Source organism: Salvelinus alpinus, chromosome 17, assembly GCF_045679555.1.
Source record: "Salvelinus alpinus chromosome 17, SLU_Salpinus.1, whole genome shotgun sequence".
Classification (NCBI taxonomy): Eukaryota; Metazoa; Chordata; class Actinopteri; order Salmoniformes; family Salmonidae; genus Salvelinus; species Salvelinus alpinus.
This window is the reverse complement of record NC_092102.1, coordinates 29,503,112-29,523,830: the sequence shown is the minus strand read 5'-3', so window position 1 is coordinate 29,523,830 and position 20,719 is coordinate 29,503,112. Positions and strand designations below refer to the sequence as shown.

General features: G+C 38.5%; 1 protein-coding gene across 3 annotated transcripts in view; it reads right to left on the bottom strand.

The window, feature by feature from the left end:
* LOC139542703 (helicase ARIP4-like) overlaps window positions 1-20,719 on the bottom strand; it is a 101,628-nt gene that overhangs the window by 31,136 nt on the left and 49,773 nt on the right. For all 3 annotated transcript variants that reach the window (XM_071348468.1, XM_071348470.1, XM_071348469.1), the window contains 2 exons: window positions 7,559-7,796; window positions 5,677-5,813 (listed from right to left, as the gene is read on the bottom strand). In XM_071348468.1, the coding sequence (XP_071204569.1) occupies window positions 5,677-5,813; window positions 7,559-7,796 (375 nt within the window). The remainder of the gene's footprint in view (window positions 1-5,676; window positions 5,814-7,558; window positions 7,797-20,719) is intronic.

The window sequence follows — 20,719 nt, the reverse complement described above, 5'->3', positions numbered from 1 at the left end:
CTTGGTCTTTTACCAAATAGGGCTATCTTCTGTATACCACTCCTACCTTGTCACAACACAACTGATTGGCTTAAATGCATTAAGGAAAGAAATTAAACAAATTAACGTTTAACAAGGCACACCTGTTAATTGAAATGCATTCCAGGTGACTACCTCACCTCAATGAAGCTAGTTGAGAGAATGCCAAGAGTGTGCAAAGCGGTCATCAAGGCAAAGGGTGGCTACTTTTAAGAATCTCAAAAATAAAATATATTTTCATTTGTTTAACACTTTTTTGGTTACTACATGATTCCATGTGTGTTATTTCATAGTTTTGATTTCTTCACAATTATTCTACAATGTAGAAAATTGTTAAAATAAAGATAAACCCTGGAATGAGTAGATGTCCAAACTTTTGACTGGTAATATATATATATATATATATATATATGATTTTTGACATTTATTAACCCATCCACCAACGCGCTCTTCGCAGGACACATCTTTGCTTTTACAGCTTTTCAGCTTTTATATACAGCAATCACATAACAATACATTATTGAACATAAAGTATTTAATCCCACCCCTCAGCCACTCTCAGCCCATCCCACCTATCACCATAGACCACCCGTGTTTGGTTTCCATGTGCCATATATATTTTCAATTGTTCTGTGATGTTTTACATATATTTTGAAACTTTCTAATCATGTAGTATCCACAGATTGTGAGCTAAAGATAAACACCTTTCCTACGAATATTATTATACTATATATTGACTGACTATCCAAATTGCCGAACACTGCTATTTGTAAGGTTAATTTTAAGTGAATGTTGTGATTTTTGAACCATTCCTGAACCTGTGACCAGAAACAAGCTATATGTGGGCAATATCAGAACAAATTATGTAGTGATTCTATCTTTTCGCAGAATAATCTACAGAGCTGAGATTGTTGTATGCCCCATATACAGTTGAAGTCGGAAGTTTACATAAACCTTAGCCAAATACATTTAAACTAAGTTTTTAACAATTCCTGACAAGTACTTTCCTAGAAAAAATTCCGTCTTAGGTCAGCTAGGATCACAACTTTATTTTAAGAATGTAAAAATGTCAGAATAATAATAGAGAGAATGACTTATTTCAGCTTTTATTTCTTTCATCACATTCCCAGTGTGTCAGAAGTTTACATACACTCAATTAGTATTTGGTAGCATTGCCTTTAAATTGTTTAACTTGCGTCAAACGTTTTAGGTAGCCTTCCACAAGCTTCCCACAATACGTTGGGTGAATTTTTGCACATTCCTCCTGACAGAGCTGGTGTAACTGAGTCAGGTTTGTAGGCCTCCTTGCTCGCACACACTTTTTCAGTTCTGCCTACACATTTTCTATAGGATTGAGGTCAGGGCTTTGTGATGGCCACTCCAATACCTTCACTTTGTTGTCCTTAAGCCAGTTTGCCACAACTTTGGAAGTATGCTTGGGGTCATTGTTCATTTGGAAGACCCATTTGCGACCAAGCTTTAACTTCCTGACTGATGTCTTGAGATGTTGCTTCAATATATTCACATAATTCTCCCTCCTCATGTTGCCATCTATTTTGTGAAGTGCACCAGTCCCTCCTGCAGCAAAGCACCCCCACAACATGAGGCTGCCACCCCCGTGCTTCATGGTTGGGATGGTGTTCTTCGGCTTACAAGCCTCCGCCTTTTTCCTCCAAACATAACGATGGTCATTATGGCTAAACAGGTCTATTTTTGTTTCATCAGACCAGAGGACATTTCTCCAAAAAGTACGATCGTTGTCCCCATGTGCAGTTGCAAACCGTAGTCTGGCTTTTTTATGGCGGTTTTGGAGCAGTGGCTTCTTCCTTGCTGAGCGGCCTTTCAGGTTATGTCGATATAGGACTCGTTTTACTGTTGATATAGATACTTTGGTACCGGTTTCCTACAGCATCTTCACAAGGTCCTTTGCTGTTGTTCTGGGATTGATTTGCACTTTTCGCACCAAAGTACGTTCATCTCTAGGAGACAGAACACGTCTCCTTCCTGAGTGGTATGACGGCTGCGTGGTCCCATGGTGTTTATACTTGCATACTATTGTTTGTACAGATGAACGTGGTTCCTTCAGGCATTTGGAAATTGCTCCCAAGGATGAACCAGACTTGTGGAGGTCTACAGTTTGTTTTCTGAGGTCTTGGCTGATTTCTTTTGATTTTCCCATGATGTCAAGCAAAGAGGCACTGAGTTTGAAGGTAGGCCTTGAAATACATCCACAGGTACACCTCCAATTGACTCAAATGATGTCAATTAGCCTATCAGAAGCTTCTAAGCCATGACATAATTTTCTGGAATTTTACAAGCTGTTTATTAAAGGCACAGTCAACTTAGTTTATGTAAATTCTGACCCACTGGAATTGTGATACAGTGAATTATAAGTGAAATAATATGTCTGTAAACAATCGTTGGAAAAATTACTTGTGTCATGCACAAAGTAGATTTCCTTACCGACTTGCCAAAACTATAGTTTGTTAACTTCTTTGATATAGGGGACAGCATTTTCACTTTTGGATGAATTGTGTGTCCATAGTGAACTGCCTCCTACTCTGTCCCAGATACTAATATATGCATATTATTATTACTATTGGATATAAAACACTCTGAAGTTTCTAAAACTGTTTGAATGATGTCTGTGAGTATAACAGAACTCATATGGCAGGCAAAAACCTGAGAAAAAATCCAAACAGGAAGTGAGAATTCTGAGACTGGTCATTGTTAAACTTATCACCTATTCAATTCCCTGTAATATATGGATCTGTTTGCACTTCGTACTTCTTCCACTAGATGTCAACAGTCTGTAGAACGCGGAATGAAGCCTATACTGTGATGTGGGACCGGCTGGGAGGTGTTTGAGTCAGTGGTCTGGCAGATTGCCAGTTCTTGGTCACGCGTATTCCTCATGATATCGCCATGCGTTCCATTACTTATAGAGACTGAAAATAATTCTCCGGTTGGAACCTTATTGGATATAAATGATAACAACATCCTGAAGATTGATTCTCTACTAAGTTTGACCAGTTTATTCGACTTGTAATATAACTTTTTAAAGTTTTCGTCCGACGTTTGCCTGCATCTGCGTGAGCGTTTGGACACGTGTGCTACACATGCTAGCAAAAGTAGCTAATTGGACATAAGTAATGGACATTATCGAACAAAACAACGATTTATTGTGGAACTAGAATTCCTGGCAGTGCATTCTGATGAACATAATCAAAGGTAAGGGAATATTTATGATGTAATTTCGTATTTCTGTTGACTCCAACATGGCAGAGAAATGTTGTTAAATTTTAGCGCTTTTTACGTAAAGTTAAAAAAAAATCTGAAACAGCGGTTGCATTAAGAACAAGTGTATCTTTAATTCTGTGTAAAACATGTATCTTTCATCAAAGTTTATGATGAGTATTTCTGTTATTTGACGTGGCTCTCTGCAATTACTCCGGATATTTTGGAGGCATTTCTGAACATGGCGCCAATGTAAACAGAGATTTGTGGATATAAATATGCACATTATCGAACAAAACACAAATGTATTGTTTAACATGATGTCCTATGAGTGTCATCTGATGAAGATCATCAAAGGTTAGTGATTAATTTTATCTCTATTTCTGCTTTTTGTGACTACTATCTTTTGATGGGAAAATGGCTGTGTTTTTCTGTGGCTATGTACTGAGCTAACATAATTGTTTGGTGTGCTTTCCCCGTAAATCCTTTTTGAATGTTGGCTGGATTCACAACATGTGTAGCTTTAATTTGGTGTCTTTCATGTGTGATTTCATGAAAGATTGATTGTTATAGTAATATATTTGAATTTGGCGCGTTACATTTTTTCTGGATTTTGGCCAAGTGGGACGCTACCGTCCCACCTATCCCAGAGAAGTTAACAAGAAATTTGTGGAGTGGTTGAAAAACTAGTTTTAATGACTCCAACCTAAGTGGATGTAAACTTCTAACTTCAACTGTATATAGCATTCTGTTGGTGGCAAGAATTTTAATGGAAAAACTTGTGTTGAATCAAGTGTTTTTTGTATCAGTTCATAAACCATGTGCTAGGGAATCGGTACATCGGAAATCTCTTCCCATTTATTTCACAACCTGTATGGTGCAGCTTTCAACATTATTGTCCTCAAATGAAACTGGTATATTTTTCTATTTATGCCAATTATTTTCAGACAATTTGTCTCTTCAATACATGGCAGACAAACAAGTTCCCTACCTTCTCCCTTTTCCACTTGCCTCCCATTATTGTGGTAATCCTGCAATCAGTTGGTTATGAGTTTGGATTGAGCAGACATTCCCATATATTTTCAATAGCTGCATATGTGACATAACTCCACCGTTTCTATTCATAAATTCATTAATAAATACAATACAATTTTTAAACATTTTATCCATAAAGAATGTTTTTTTTATTAATCAGTGTATCAGTATATCTTTTCTGGAGGATAAAACTGAAATTGTAACCAGCTTTGTATGGCTTGTTTAAGAAAGGGCAATACTTTAATGAACATTTTATTTTCAATTAGTCGGGAATGAGAGGTTGTAATCTGTATAAAGGCAAAAAGGCCATTTATAAACAAAAGATGAGCCTTTCTTAATAATCTACTGGAGAACCATTTTGGGTTTAAGTATAACTTATGTATGAGTGAAGCTTTAAGTGAGAGGTTTAAAAGCTTTAATATTTAATAATTTTAGCCCCCCAAACTCACATTCATTATATAAATAGGCACGTTTAATTTTGTCTGGCTTAGCATTCCAAATAAAATGAAATATGTTTTTCTTATATGTATTAAAAAACAAGTTGTCTGGAGTAGGCAGCAACATTAGTAAGTAAACCGATTAACTCTTTGATCCTATCACAATGTGATTTTCCCATAAATAGACAAGTATTAACTATCGATGGTTGCAGAATCTTATCTATTTTTGCAAACTTTCTATTGAAATTAATTGTGATAAGTTCATTATTATTTTTTGAGATATGAATATCAAGTATGTCTACTTCACCATCCGCCCATTTTATTGGTAAACTACAAGGTGGTGTAAACAATGTCTTTTAACGATCCAATAAATAATATGGTACATTTGTCATCATTAGGTTTTAGTCCAGAGAGGCTAGAAAAGTAATCAAGATCTTCAATGAGACTGTGCAGTGATCCAGATTGCGGACTTAAGAAAAAACTTGAGTCATCAGCATACATTGACACTTGTTTTTATTCCCTGGATTTCTAACCCCTTGATGTTCTTGTTGGATCTAATTTTAATAGCTAGCATTTCAATTTCCATAATAAATAGATATGGAGACAATGGACAGCCTTGCTATACTCCTCTTAAAAGCTCAATACTTTGAGAAGTAACCATTATTTACTATTTTACACCTGGGGATGCTGTACATAGCTTTATAAGGTTGCTGTACATAACTCTTAAAATTAAAGTAATCCAGGCATTTATATATATATATTCTAGTCGTACTTTATAAAACTCCTTTTCAAAATCTGCTATGAAGACCAGGCCTGGTATCTTCTATTATGATATTACGATAATATTATATTTCAAGAGTATAGTAATTCAAGACAAAAATATTTCTGATTTGACACTCCAGCTATCAATTATGTATGTGTTTGTGTGTGTGTGTGTGTCTGTCTTCACCTGGTGTGTACTCAGGTAGCAGGGCCACAGGGACGTGCCCTTCCTTCCTCTGCTGTTCCAGCCTCTGCCGCCTCTCCAGCTCCTCCTGCTGGGCAGCTTTGGTCACCGCCTCCAACTGCTGCTCCCTCAGTAGCTTTCTACATCACATAGAGGAATAGAGGGAGACAAGAGAGAGAGACAGAGAGGGATGGAGAAGGAGAAGAGAGAGCTCATAATAGGCACCAGGCACCCATCTCTGTTATAAGGCCAACAGACTGACTAGACCGAGCCAGATCGCATGGGGATATACATTACTAATGTTGTATGTGTTCCTTTGTGTGTATGTGTGTGTGTCTATATATCTGTGTGTGTGTGTGTGTGTGTGTGTGTGTGTGTGTGTGTGTGTGTGTGTGTGTGTGTGTGTGTGTGCACACGCATGTATGCATGTATATGTATCTCATTCTAAAATCATGGGCAATAATATAGAGTTGATCCCCCTTTGCTGCTATAACAGCCTCCCCTCTTCTGGGAAGACTTTCCACTAGATGTTGAAACATTGCTGCGGCGACTTGCTTCCATTTAGCCACAAGAGCATTAGTGAAGTCGGCCACTGATGTTGGGCGATTAGGCCTGGCTTGCCAGTCAAGTTCTTCCACACCGATCGACAAATAATTTCTGTATGGACCTCGCTTGTGCACGGGGGCATTATCATGCTGAAACAGGAAAGAGCCTTCCCCAAACTGTTGCCACAAAGTTGGAAGCACAAAATCGTCTAGAATGTTATTCTATGCTGTAGCGTTAAGATTTCCCTTCACTTGAACTAAGGGGCATTGCCCAAACCATGAAATACAGCCCCAAACCATTATTACTCCTCAACCAAACTTTACAGTTGGCACTTTGTATTCGGGCAGGTAGCATTCTACTGGCATCTGCCAAACCCAGATCCATGTGTCGGACTGCCAGATGGTGAAGTGTGATTAATCACTCCAGAGAACGCGTTTCCACTGCTCCAGAGTCCAACGGCGGCGAGCTTTACACCACTCCAGCCGACGCTTGGCATTGCGCATGGCGATCTTAGGCTTGTGTGCGGCTGCTCGGCCATGGAAACTCATTTCATGAAGCCCCCGACGAACAGTTCTTGTGCTGACATTGCTTCCAGAGGCAGTTTGGAACTCAGTAGTGAGTGTCGCTCCTAGATGTTTCCACTTCACAATAACATCACTTACAGTTGACCGGGGCAGCTCTGGCATTGACGAACTGACTTGTTGGAAAGGTAGCATCCTATGATGGTGCCACATTGAAAGTCACTGAGCCCTTCAGTAAGGGCCATTCTACTGCCAATGTTTGTCTATGGAGACGGCATGGCTGTGTGCTTGATTTATACACCTGTCAGAAATAGCCAAATCCTCTAATTTGAAGGGGTGTACACATACTTTTGGTCTAGTGAATGTATCTCTGCATGTGTGTGTGTGTGTGTGTGTGTGTGTGTGTGTGTGTGTGTGTGTGTGTGTGTGTGTGTGTGTGTGTGTGTGTGTGTGTGTGTGTGTGTGTGTGAGAGTGAGTGAGAGAGAGCTGTAATACTGTAATAAACACTGGGGAAATAATCCCACTCATGGCAGCATGATTGACTTGTTGCCAGACTGAGTAATACAGAGATATTCTACTTAGAGCCTTCATAGTGAGCCCTCTCTAGGGAAAATCAACAAGACAGAATGCTAGATAATGCAAGAGAACACAGTTGAAGATACACTGCATGTGCTGTATGGATCAGATGATAAAGAGTTAAAGAATTAATGGTTAAATATCACCATTCATTGCATCTTTGAAGCTGGTTAAGGGCCTATATTAGATGTTGTTCTCTATATCTGTGAGTTTGGATGTTGTTAGAGGTCAGGGGTCATACCTGATGTTCCTCCTCATGTGTGCGGGTTTGTTGGAGTGGGACCTCTTCTTGGTTTCACTCAGGGACTGCGAGGGGATTTGGTTCTCAGGCCGTGAGAACGGTCGAGAGTGGGGCTGCGTTGAGGGGTGGGACGGCGTCTCCCCCGAGGCTGAGGTAGATGGGGGGGTGCATTGCCATCCCGCAGAGTCCCCTCCCTGTGCTTCATTCTCTGAGCTGAAGGGAGCGGTATGAGGCTGGTCTGTAAAGAGAGACAGAGGGGGGAGGGTGTAATTATTGGTATACAAAACATAAATCAATTAAAATAAATGTTGATTGAAAACCTGTAAAAAAAGGTACGCTGTATATCAGTGGTTCCTAACTGCAGCCCTTGAGTACCCCCAACTGCACACATTTTATTGTAACCCTGGATAAAAAAATACAGATTCAACTCATTGAGGGCCTGATGATTAGTTGACTTGTTGAATCAGGTATGCTTGTCCAGGGTACTCGAGGACTCGAGTTGTATAGAACAGGCATGGATTGCTCCATCACTGAAGGAAGGGTAAAAACAGATTCAAGAACAGTTAAAAAACAAACTGACCCAGAGGGATTGATATAAAAAATCCATTGAGACACACATTTTTTGGTGGTTAACAGGGAGTGACTGGGCCAGAGTTGGATACAAACCTGTCTGGCCCTGCCTCCAGACTGGAGACACTGAACTAGATCTGGGGTGCTTATGTAAGTGCTAATAAATATGGAGAGCTTATGAAACTCTGACCACTGGGGCTATGTGAAGGGGCTATGGGCAGGTGTTTCTGGCTCTCCATGCGGCTGGAAAGAGTGACAAACAAGGTTGAGGAGGAAACCAAGGTAATGGCCCACATAAACAGCCCTCTCAGTATGATCCACATACATCTCTCCACTGTCACATTGTAGCCAACACTGACATGCTCAATGCAACCTAATACAGCTCAACCAAGCCCCACCTAGTCATATATTCATAACCATTGACTTATTCCACATTTTGTTGTGTTACAGCCTGAATAAAAAAATTGATGAAATAGATATTAGCAAATTTTTACTTAAGTATTCACCGAGTCCAAATTTTGTAAAAGCATCTTCGGCAGCAATTACAGCCTTGAGTATGTCCGTATCAGCTTAGCACATCTTGGAAACCTTTAACACTCTATAAATTGTTTTATATCCTTCCCCAGATATGCCTCATCACAATTCTATCTCAGCGATCTACAAACAGTTCCTTGGACTTCATGGTATAGTTTCTCCTCTAACATGCACCGTCAACTGTGGGACCTTATATAAACAAGTGTGTTTATTTTCAAACATGTCCAAACAACTGATTTGGCCACAGGTGGACTCCAATCACGTTGTAGTTACAGTTGAAGTCAGAAGTTTACATACACCTTAGCCAAATACATTTAAACTCAGTTTTTCACAATTCCTGACATTTAATCCTAGTAACAATTCCCTGTCTTAGGTCAGCTAGGATCACCACTTTATTTTAAGAATGTGAAATGTCAGAATAATAGTAGAGAGAATGATTATTTCAGCTTTTATTTCTTTCATCACATTCCCAGTGGGTCAGAAGTTTACATAAACTCAATTAATATTGGTAGCATTGCCTTTACATTGTTCAACATGGGTCAAACGTTTCGGGTAGCCTTCCGCAAGCTTCCCACAATAAGTTGGGTGAATTTTGGCCGATTCCTCCTGACAGAGCTGTTGTAACTGAGTCAGGTTTGTAGGCCTCCTTGCTCGCACACGCTTTTTCAGTTCTGCCCACAAATTTTATATAAGATTGAGGTCAGGGCTTTGTGATGGCCACTCCAATACCTTGACTTTGTTGTCCTTAAGCCAGTTTGCCACAACTTTGGAAGTATGCTTGGGATTATTGTCCATTTGGAAGACCCATATGCGACCAAGCTTTAACTTCCTGACTGATGTTTTGAGACGTTGCTTCAAAATATCCACATAATTTTCTCCCTTCATGATGCCATCTAGTTTGTGAAGTGCACCAGTCGCTCCTGCAGCAAAGCACCCCCACAACATGATGCTGCCACCCCCGTGCTTCCCGGTTGGGATGGTGTTCTTCTGCTTGCAAGCTTCCCCCTTTTTCCTTCAAACATAACGATGGTCATTATGGCCAAACAGTTCTATTTTTGTTTCATCAGACAAGAGGACATTTCTCCAAAAAGTACGATTGTTGTCCCCATGTGCAGTTGCAAATCAGTCTGGCTTGTTTATGTCGGTTTTGGCTAAGTGGCCTTTCAGGTTATGTCAATATAGGACTCGTTTTACTGTGGATATAGATACTTTTGTACTGGTTTCCTCCAGGATCTTCACAAGGTCCTTTGCTGTTGTTCTGGGATTGATTTGCACTTTTCGCACCAAAGTAGGTTCATCTCTAGGAGACAGAACGCGTCTCCTTCCTGAGCGGTAAGACAGCTGCGTGGTCCCATGGTGTTTATACTTGCATACTATTGTTTGTACAGATGAACATGGTAGCTTCAGGCATTTGGCAATTGCTCCCAAGGATGAACCAAACTTGTGGAGGTCTACAATTATTTTTCTGAGGTCTTGGCTGATTTCTTTTGATTTTCCCATGATGTCAAGCAAAGAGGCACTGAGTTTGAAGGTAGGCCTTGAAATACATCCACAGGTACACCTCCAAATAACAAATGATGGAAATCAGCCTATCAGTAGCTTTTAAAGCCATGACATAGATTTCTGGAATTTTCCAAGCTGTTTATTAAAGGCACAGTCAACTTAGTGTATGTAAACTTCACTGGAATTGTGATGCAGTGAATTATAAGTGAAATAATCAGTCTATAAACAATTGTTGGAAAAATTACTTGTGTCATGCACAAAGTAGATGTCCTAAATGACTTGCCAAAACTATAGTTTGTTAACAATACATTTGTGGAGTGGTTGAAAAACGAGTTTTAATGACTCCAAACTAAGTGTATGTAAACTTCCGACTTCAACTGTACATCAATGACGATCAAAGGAAATTGGATTCACTGGAGCTCAATTTGGGGAGTCATAGCAAATATTTATTTAAATCAGATATCTAGGCATTTCATTTTTTTAATGCATTTTATAACATTTCTAAAAACATGTTTTCACTTTGTCATTATGGGGGTATTGTGTGTTAATGGGTAAGAGAGAAAAAATTTGAATCCATTTAGCATCAGGCTTTAACACAACAAAATGTGGAATAATTCAAACGGTATGAATAATTTCTGAATACTTTCACTGTATATGGCTCTTTTACCTACCTATAAGCCCAGCTTGTCACCCAAGCCTGACCCAGTCCTGTATTGTCCTGCCCTGCTCAGATCCACATACACAATTTTCAACCAGGAAAACATCACTGCCCCACACTGACAGCTATTAGCATAGCCAACCTTTGAACCCAGACTGACCCAACAGCACATCAGTCAGGACAGAACATCCATCTTGGTCCAAGTTTGGTCCAGTCCAGCCAGACTACTCTCTCAGAACCAGACTCCAAGGGCAGAGTGGTGAGGCAGGAACACCTGGAGCTTGTTACGTTTGAAAATGGCAGCCTATTCCCTATATACACACTGCACTACTTTTGACCAAAGCCCTATGCTGGTCCTTCTCAAAAGTAGTACACTATATTGGGATCAAGGTGACACCTTCATGAAAACCCAGCCAGGAAAGCCTCCAACTAAAACATGATAAACATTAAAAAAAGAGAAAAAGCAAAACAGGAAGAAAAGTAATTTATATAATGCAGACAGAGGCTGGTGGTGAGCCAACAGAGTAGAAAAACATGACATAAAACGCCCTCTCGTCGACTAACCCATCTACAAAACGACCTCTTTGCTCTGAATTCAGTTCCATTAACATTCAAAACAGTCCCATTGTGACCTCTGTCATATTGGTTTAACAAACCAATTTAACAACATATATAATACAGAGCTTATTGAAAGGTTGGGCACAAAACCCTAATATGAAAAGAGGTATTCAACCCATTTTAAAAAGGGATACATTATGTAATCCAGGAGGTTGTCGAAAGGCCGTGTACATATTTCTGTACTTTGTCCTTCCGTTGCAGCCGCGGTACAAGTCCAGACGTAATTTCTCTCTCTGGGACGGAACATAGCCTAAAGTGACCTTTCTGTAGGAAGCAAACCGTTTGCCAATTGCCAGGCAGTTTATCAGTCTTGCTCTTCATCACCGGTCACTCCCACCTCCCTGCACTGGGTCATATTTGTTAGAAAACACATTGAAACATGTAGGGAATACCTGAACATGTCAAAAATAAAACAATTCATTTTTGTTTTCCGTTGCAAGAAGTTAAAACATTTTCTGTTGCATGCCCTAATCAATGCAACCCTGGAGTAAGTTCCAGGGGCAAACCCTTCCAAAAGGAGCCTGCTACTGGAAAAAAAACATCTAAACATTTCAAAAAGGTTACAATCCAAGGAGACAGATTAAAATTCAGACCATTTTACACACGCTCTTATCCAGAGCGACTTACAGCAGTGCATTGTATACATTCATATATGTATACATTCATACTTTCGAACCCACAACCCTGGCGTTGCAAGCGCCATGCTCTACCAACTCGTCCCGGAGTCGCCTCCACTCCTCCCCAGTCTTACTCTCTCTCCCTCCCTCCCAGTCCCCACTACCGTAAAGGACAGTTACATAACCGATTCCTGAAATGCCTTATGATGATTCACACCCATACAGCACAGACAGAGCACAGTTTACAGTACACTCAGAAAGTGGGGGTGGGGGAATTCACTGGCTCAGGGGGGGTGAGAGTGAGAGAATGTTCTTCAGTGACAGTGAGAAGTATCAGAATGCACTTCTAGGAAGTGTGTGTGTGTGTGTGTGTGTGTGTGTGGGGGGGGGGGGGGGGTAAATCAAACAGTCACAAATAGCTATGTATGGGACGAAAGGGTAATTCATTGACTTGTCCTCCTGGTTTTGGTTCCAGAAATAACTCCCTTACCAGTGAAAAAAACTCTGACCCTTATGCAACAGCTGGGACTAAGCCTATTAATAGCTAGGTCAGCTTTGATTATCAAGATCCTAAAGTACACCCCAACACCAAGAGAAAACCAGGGGGTGATTTAGGACGGTAGTTTAGTGTGGGTTATGTTCAGCCTATACCATGTAAACCAGGGATGAGCAACTGGTGGGTGTTTTTGTTGGCCCGCGAATCAATACCACCCCCCCCACAAAAATTACATTTGTTAAATATATATTTAAAAAATATTTTTTGAAACTCAAATCGGGGTCTCAAGAATAGTAGAACGCGCAAGGTTCAATTTTGAAATTTGGTTGTGAAATAAATTGTCAGTCACTCAATTAGCCCATGTCAGCTAACATTTTTTTTTTTTTTTTAATTAGTCAAGCCAGCTATCTAAACCTGTAGTAATCATGGTTGAATTACTGACCAGCGGAACCTCATTGATTTTGCAAGTCACTCTCACTCAGAATGTGTAGTGCAGGAAATTTGCTTTAAAACTACAAATTGAGTGAATTTCCCTTAGGGCCCCCAAAAGGCTAGGGACAGCTCTGACTGCATGTGGTTATGGATGTGGGTATGCAGACCCGCGAGCCACTGTGGCCCCTCATGAGGAGTTCAGATTTTTTGTGGCCCCCACCCCAATCAAAGTTGTAGACCAAAGCGTCATCAAGCCAAGTTAACAACAATTTGAACAGCATCAATCTACACTCAGTGGCTAGTTTATTAGTGGCTAGTTTATTAGGTACACCACCCTGTTCATGAAAATGGATTGCTCCTACAGACAGTGTGTCATGTGGAAAACAAAAACAGACAAATAACGGCACAGTACAACAGTGGTGTGCAGAACGGCATCTCAGAAGGAACAACTAATCGGTCCTTGTGCTGGGCTTTCAACCTCATCAAGCAACATACGTCATCAGAGTACGCAACAGAACATTGTACTGTCTACACTCGGTTGGTTGTTTATATAAAATATTTTAAATTAAATCGAATATACTCGGAACTAAAGTTTTGTTGCTAAGGATTCCACGACGCGGTTAGCCTTCACGGCTGGGACTGCAAGTTTGTGTTCCATTTTTTGTGTGGATTCCGCGAGTTCTAGCTGGCTGTACTATAGACACCTGTCATCGTGGGAAAGACTAATTGTTATCTTTTCGTAAAACAACTGGTTGCAGTAAAGAGCCAACCTGGATACTAAGGAGATCCTGAGGGAAATCGATGAGTACAAACAGCTTTACGCTATGGAGGAACGACATACTCCATCATGGAAAGATCCGACTACCTCACAAAATAACTTTAACCCGATAAAAAAAGAAAAACAGATTAATCTACAGACATGGACGATTTACTTACTGTTGAAATAGAGGATAGTGCTCTGGCTGAAATCCATGCAACACTGGAAAAGTTGTGTGAGGAGGTAGGAGGGCTGAGGGGGAGTTTGGAGTTTAGCCAGAGTGAAATTCTCACGCTTAACCTTTTCTCAATAGGGGGGCGCTGTTTTCACTTTGTAAAAATTCATTCCCAAATTAAACTGCCTCGTACTCAATTCTTGCTCGTACAATATGCATATTATTATTACTATTGGATAGAAAACGCTCTCTAGTTTCTAAAACCGTTTGAATTATATCTGTGAGTAAAACAGAACTCAAGTTGCAGCAAACTTCCTGTCAGGAAGTGAGAAATCTGAAATCGGGCACTCTGTTCCAGGGTCAGTTTATTAATTTGCATGTAATCTATGAGTCGATATGCACTGCATACGATTTCCCCTAGATGTCAGTAAGCAGTGAGAATTGGAATGGGGTTGCTAGGTAGATCTGAGGCCGTATAAAGGCTCTTGGAACGGGGGGTGCACTCTTTTCAACGTTCGTCATGGCGCAAGACAGACCTCAGGATGGCATTCTGAAAAGCTCTCGTTATAGGCCTTAGATATATCCGGCTCTGATTTTATTCGATATAGGTGTTAAAAACATCATAATGTAGTTATTTTAAACCGAGTTATATCAGTTTATATCAGTATATTGCGATTTTCGGAATTTTCTTTGTGCTGCGTTATGAAGAGTTGGACACGTCTGGGCCACATAGCTAATGTTTGCTGCTAATTCCTAAGTTGAAGACGACAATCTACAACCGAGCAACGATGATTCTGGACAAAGGACAACTTGCACAAGATTCTGATGGAAGCTCATCAAATAGTAAGAACTATTTATGCTGTTAATTTGTATTTCTGTTGAAAAATGTTAAACTATAATTCCGCCATTAATTTCGGCACGGTCTCGCTGTAACACACGCTGTATGTCGTAGTAACGTTCATTTAAAAAATCTAACACAGCGGTTGCATTAAGAACTAATGTATCTTTAATTTGCTGTCCAACTTGTATTTTTTAGTTAAGTTTATGATTAGTTATTGAATTAGATTAAGTGCCTCTCCCAAGATTTCTCCCGACATTTTGTTTGAAGTTTGGCTACTATTCACATTGTATAACCACGATTTGTGCCGCTAAATATGCACATTTTCGAACAAACTCTATATGTATTGTGTAATATGATGTTATAGGACTGTCATCTGAAGAAGTTTGAGAAGGTTAGTGAAAAAATGAATATCTTTTGCTGGTTTATTTGCTATCGCTAACGTTATGTTGAATGAATGGGGCTGTGTGGTAGGCTATTGTCGTAAGCTAATATAATGCTATATTGTGTTTTCGCTGTAAAACACTTAAAAAATCTGAAATATTGGCTGAATTCACAAGATCTTTGTCTTTCATTGTGTATTTTTCATAAATGTTTTATGATGAGTATTTAGGTAATTCACGTTGCTCTCTGTAGTTATTCTAGTTGCTTTGGTGAGAGTTGTGATGGTGGCTGCAATGTAAAACTATGATTTATACCTGAAATATGCAAATTTTTCAAACAAAACATATGCTATACAATAAATATGTTATCAGACTGTCATCTGATGAAGTTGTTTCTTGGTTAGTGACTATTTATATCTTTATTTGGTCGAATTTGTGATAGCTACCTATGCAGTAAAAAAATGGTGGAGAAAAAAAAGTTGTGTCTTTTGCTATCATGGTTAGCTAATAGAAATACATTGTCTTCCCTGTAAAACATTTAAAAAATCAGAAATGATGGCTGGATTCACAAGATGTGTATCTTTCATCTGGTGTCTTAGACTTGTGATTTCATGATATTTAGATGCTAGTATTTACTTGTGGCGCTATGCTAGGCTATGCTAGTCAGCTTTTTTACTGATGAGGGTGCGCCCGGATCCGGGATTGTGTGCAACTAGAAGTTAAAGGAGAGAACAAGGCACTCACAGCCAAGGTAAAAATCCACGATTCCAACATGGAGTGTCTACCATGGCAAAACAGGGTGACGAAGAAGGCGCTACTAGACATACAATGTTGTAGCATGCGTGAAAATCATTTTTTTTCTGGGATTCCTGAGGACGCATCCAATAATCCAGAGGGCGCGATCAGAGAATTCATGGAGTTGGAGCGACAAGACCAAGGGTCCCTGACCAATCCTCGCAAAATTTGTACACTACCAACAAAAGGAGCTGATCAAAAGCAGGGGAAGGGAGCTTAAAAAGGGACCAAATTCAGTCTCAATAACCAATTTCCAAGGGAGATAAACGAACTTCGTAAGAGACTGTATCCAGTACAAAGGCAATAGAGGGAGAAGGTTAAGTGTGCCTTTCTCATTGTGGACAAACTCTTTATAGATGGACAGCTATTCCAAGACGGCTCCATAAGACCATGGCTGTACTAAATTCTATAGGGACTTTAGGTTACGGAAAAAAAGAAAGTATGGGAACTGTAAAAATATCTGAACACTATGAAGTGGATATGAACACACACATACTCATTTACATACTCGCTTACACATACAGACTTATACACAATCTCGCTCTCTTCTCTCACTCTCCTCTCAATTGTCGAGAACAGTTTTATAATTTAATATGTTTCTTGTTTGTCTATCTTTTTTATGTATTTGTCTACAAGTTTATATAGGTTTACAACAAGCAAGGGGAAGATATCAGAATAGGTGCATTGGGAAATATACCGTATTGTATGGAATACATTTCTACTGTAGTGAAGCCGTCTCTAGAGTAATGCAAGGTCTCTTTCATGATCATGTGAAACGTCAATTGCTATGGAAATGCTGGGATGTGTTTTTCAATGATGTTAAAGGTAATTATGCCGCAACTATGACAGTGATACGGTCTGGATTACAATTATCATCTTGAATATTAAGGCTATACGCACTACATGTTACACACATAGACAATCAACCATGTGAATTGGCGGAGTTATTATTTATTTGGACAGCACACATTATAGTCTTACTCTTATACAGACATCGTACACACTCTCACTAAATCACATCCAATATCATACACATCAACCTACTCAGATTTACAACACACAATATTTTGTCTCAATTTTCTAACATCTGTGGCATTGGCTCACAGGCAAGGGAATAAAACAAATATTGCTAGAACCTATTTCTTGAATTCTAAATATCAGACATTTGAAAGCTCTAATTTTGACTGTCATAATACCTCTGATGGCAGTAACTTTACAAGCACTAATCATGGTCAATTTAGACTGAGAATAGTATCTAGTTATGGTAAGGGGTGAAATAAGTATAGCCAGTTACAATTGTAACGGTTTAGCAGATTATTAAAAAAAAGATCTGTCTTTACGTGGCTAAAAGAAAAGGAATATAACATACACTGTTAACAGGAAACTCACTCTACATCCTTAAAGGAACTCAAAAGGTGTGATGATATTAATTAACAAAAATGTCGATCTGAATGTGCAAATAGTCAGGAAGCAAGGAAGATGGATCTTTTTGAACATGAAAGTGTACGAAAAATAGATTTGGCTCATTAATCTATATGGTCGAAATAAGGATGATCCATACTTCTTTGAAAACATTTATACCAATTTACTGAACTTACAGGCAACAAATGATCAAATCATTATGGTAGGAGACTATAACACAGTGCTAAGTACCTCAATGGACCGTAAAGGTAATCACTCTACAAACTATCACCGTGCCCTTAAGGAAATCACAAATATTATGGACACATTAAAAATAGTGGATATTTGGAGACTAAAAAATCCCAACCTAGTGAGATATACATGGAGGAGACCTAATCAAGCTAGTCATCTTGACTACTTTCTGGTCTCTTTCTCTCTTGCATCAAAATGTTAACAAAGTTTTAATAGGAGACAGAATGTGATCGGATCATCATCTAATTGGCATTCACATAACTTATAGATTTTCCACGTGGACGGGATATTGGAAATTTAATCAAAGTTTACTGGAGGACAACTTATTTTTTAACTAAGACAAAATAATTTATAACTGATTTTTTTCAGTATAATATAGATTCAGCAAATCCCCTTATTGTTTGGGATACCTTTAAATGTACCTTCAGAGGTCATTCAATTCAATATTCATCAATAATAAAAAATTAAAAAAGCAGTTTCTGGCTAAAGAGACACGACTAACAAGGGAAATCCATGAACTAATAGTACAAGTACTATTGTAAAGTGGTTGTTCCACTGGATATCATAAGGTGAATGCACCAATTTGTAAGTCGCTCTGGATAAGAGCGTCTGCTAAATGACTTAAATGTAAATGTAAGTAGACAGCAATAAAAACAATACTACAGAGATACAAAATAAGTTAGAAGAAAAACAAAAAGAACTTGAGGAACTTATTCAAGAACGATCTAATGTAATCTATTACAAAAATAAAGCAAACTGGATGGAATATGGAGAAAAATGCACAAAATTCTTCCTGAATCTCCAATACAGGAACGCGAACAAAAATAATTTGCAGAAACTCGTTACTGAAGACAGAGTCATCGATGATTCTCCAAATTATATTTTAAAAGAGGAAGCTAATTATTTTAGGCAGATGTTCTTTTCCATCCCATCCTCTCCCACTGAATGAAGATTACGGTAAGGAATTCTTTCCAAATAATATAAAAAATATAAAAATTAACAAATGTACAGAAAAGATCAGTGCAAAGGCCAAATTACAGAGGAAGAACTTTTTGAAGCTATTAAATCCTTTCAGTCTGGAAAAACGCCAGGGCTTGATGACATACCAGTAGAGGTATATCAAGCCTTTTTTGATATACTAAAAGCTCCATTGTTAGATACTCCTATACTCCATTGTTAGATACTCCTAACTACTCCTATAGAAATGGTATCTGAAGGTCTGTTTTATCTCATTAAAAACAAGATCCAGATGGCAAATATAAAGACCCAGTACATCTAAAAAACTGGAGGCCCCTTACACTTCAATGTTGTGATGCAAAAATACTAGCGAAATGCATAGCACTCAGAATTAAAAAGGTTTTACCAGGTATTGTTCATCCTGATCAGACAGGTTTTTTTACATGGACAATACATTGGGGATAATATACTATAACTACTAGAAATAATAGAACATCATGAAACATCTAAGAAGCCAGGCCTGGTATTTATATCAGATTTTGAAAAGGCATTTGATAAAGTAAAACTGGATTTTATTTATAAATGCCTGGATTTCTTCAATTTCGGTGATTCTCTTATTAAATGGATCTAAATAATGTATAGCAACCCCACGTGTAAAATAGTAAATAACGGCTACTTCTCAGAGAGTTTTGAATTGTCAAGAGGAGTTAAATAAGGGTGTTCGCTGTCACCATATCTATTCGTTATGGCCATCAAAATGCTAGCTATTAAAATCAGATCCAATAACATTAGAGGATTAGAAATCCAAGGTTTAAAAACAAAAGGTGTCCATGTATGCCGATGACAAGTTTTATATTAAGTCTGCAAGCTAGATCCCTGCAATGTCTCATTAAAGATCTAGATAACTTTTCTGTACTCTCTGGACTAAAACCTAATTATGATAAGTGTTACGTATTGGTTCTTTACCTATAAAGTGGGCTGATGGTGAAGTAGACATACTTGGTATTCATATCACAAAAGATATAAACAAGCTCGCCACAATGAATTTCAATAGAAATAGATCCTGCAACCATGGAGAGGTAAATACCTGTCTATTTATGGGAAAATTGCCCTGATTAACTCCTTAATCATATCTCAGTTTACTCACTTACTTATGGTGCTGCCTACTCCTGATTCATTTTTCAAATCATATGAGCAAAAAATATTTTGCTTTATCTGGGACGCTAAACCAGACAAAATAAAGCGTACCTATCTATATAATGAATATGAATTGGGTGGGTTGAGGTTATTAAATATAAAACCACTAAACCTCTACTTATTCAAAAGTTTTACTTGAACCCTAAATGGTTCTCAAGTAGATTACTAAGAAAAGCTCATCCATTGTTTAAAAATTGCCTTTTTGGCTTTGTGCAGATTGCCATGTATCATTTTCGATTAATTGAAAATGATACTTTAAAAAAAGTCTCTCTTTTTCAAACAAACATTTTAGAGCTGGCTACAATTTCAATTTCATCCCCCTGAAAAGATACAACAAATATTATGGCTGAACTCAAATGTGCTGGTTGATAAAATACCTGTATTTATGGGAAAGATGTTTGAAAAGGGTATTTTGTTCTTAAATGATATTGTAAATTGGAAGTTATGTCCTTCACAGAGTTATCAGAATTGTACAGGAATGTCTGCTCAATCCATGAGTACAACCAATTTATTACAGCATTACCCCAAAAATGGAAGCGGCAGGGAACTGGTCTGTTTGCACAATATAAAGGATCAAAACTGGTGGAGGAATAAAAATATCATAAATAGGAAAGTATACCAGTTTAATTTGAGGACCAGGATGTTGATAACTGTGCCATACAGATTGCAAAATAGTTGGGAAGAGATTTGATGTACCGATTCCATGGTATGAGTTGATATATAAAATATATAAAACAACGCAAGATTCAAAACTTCGTGATTTTCAGCTAAAATTATTATATAGAATTCTTGCCACCAACAAAATGTTGAATATTTGGGGCATAAAATCATCGAAGCGCTGCAGATTTTGTTGTGAGGATACAGAATCAATAGACCATTTATTTTGGTATTGCCCTCAGGTAGCCTGTTTCTGGTCTCAGGTTCAGGAATGGCTGAAAATGCATAGCATTGATCTAAAATTGACCCTAGAAATAGTAC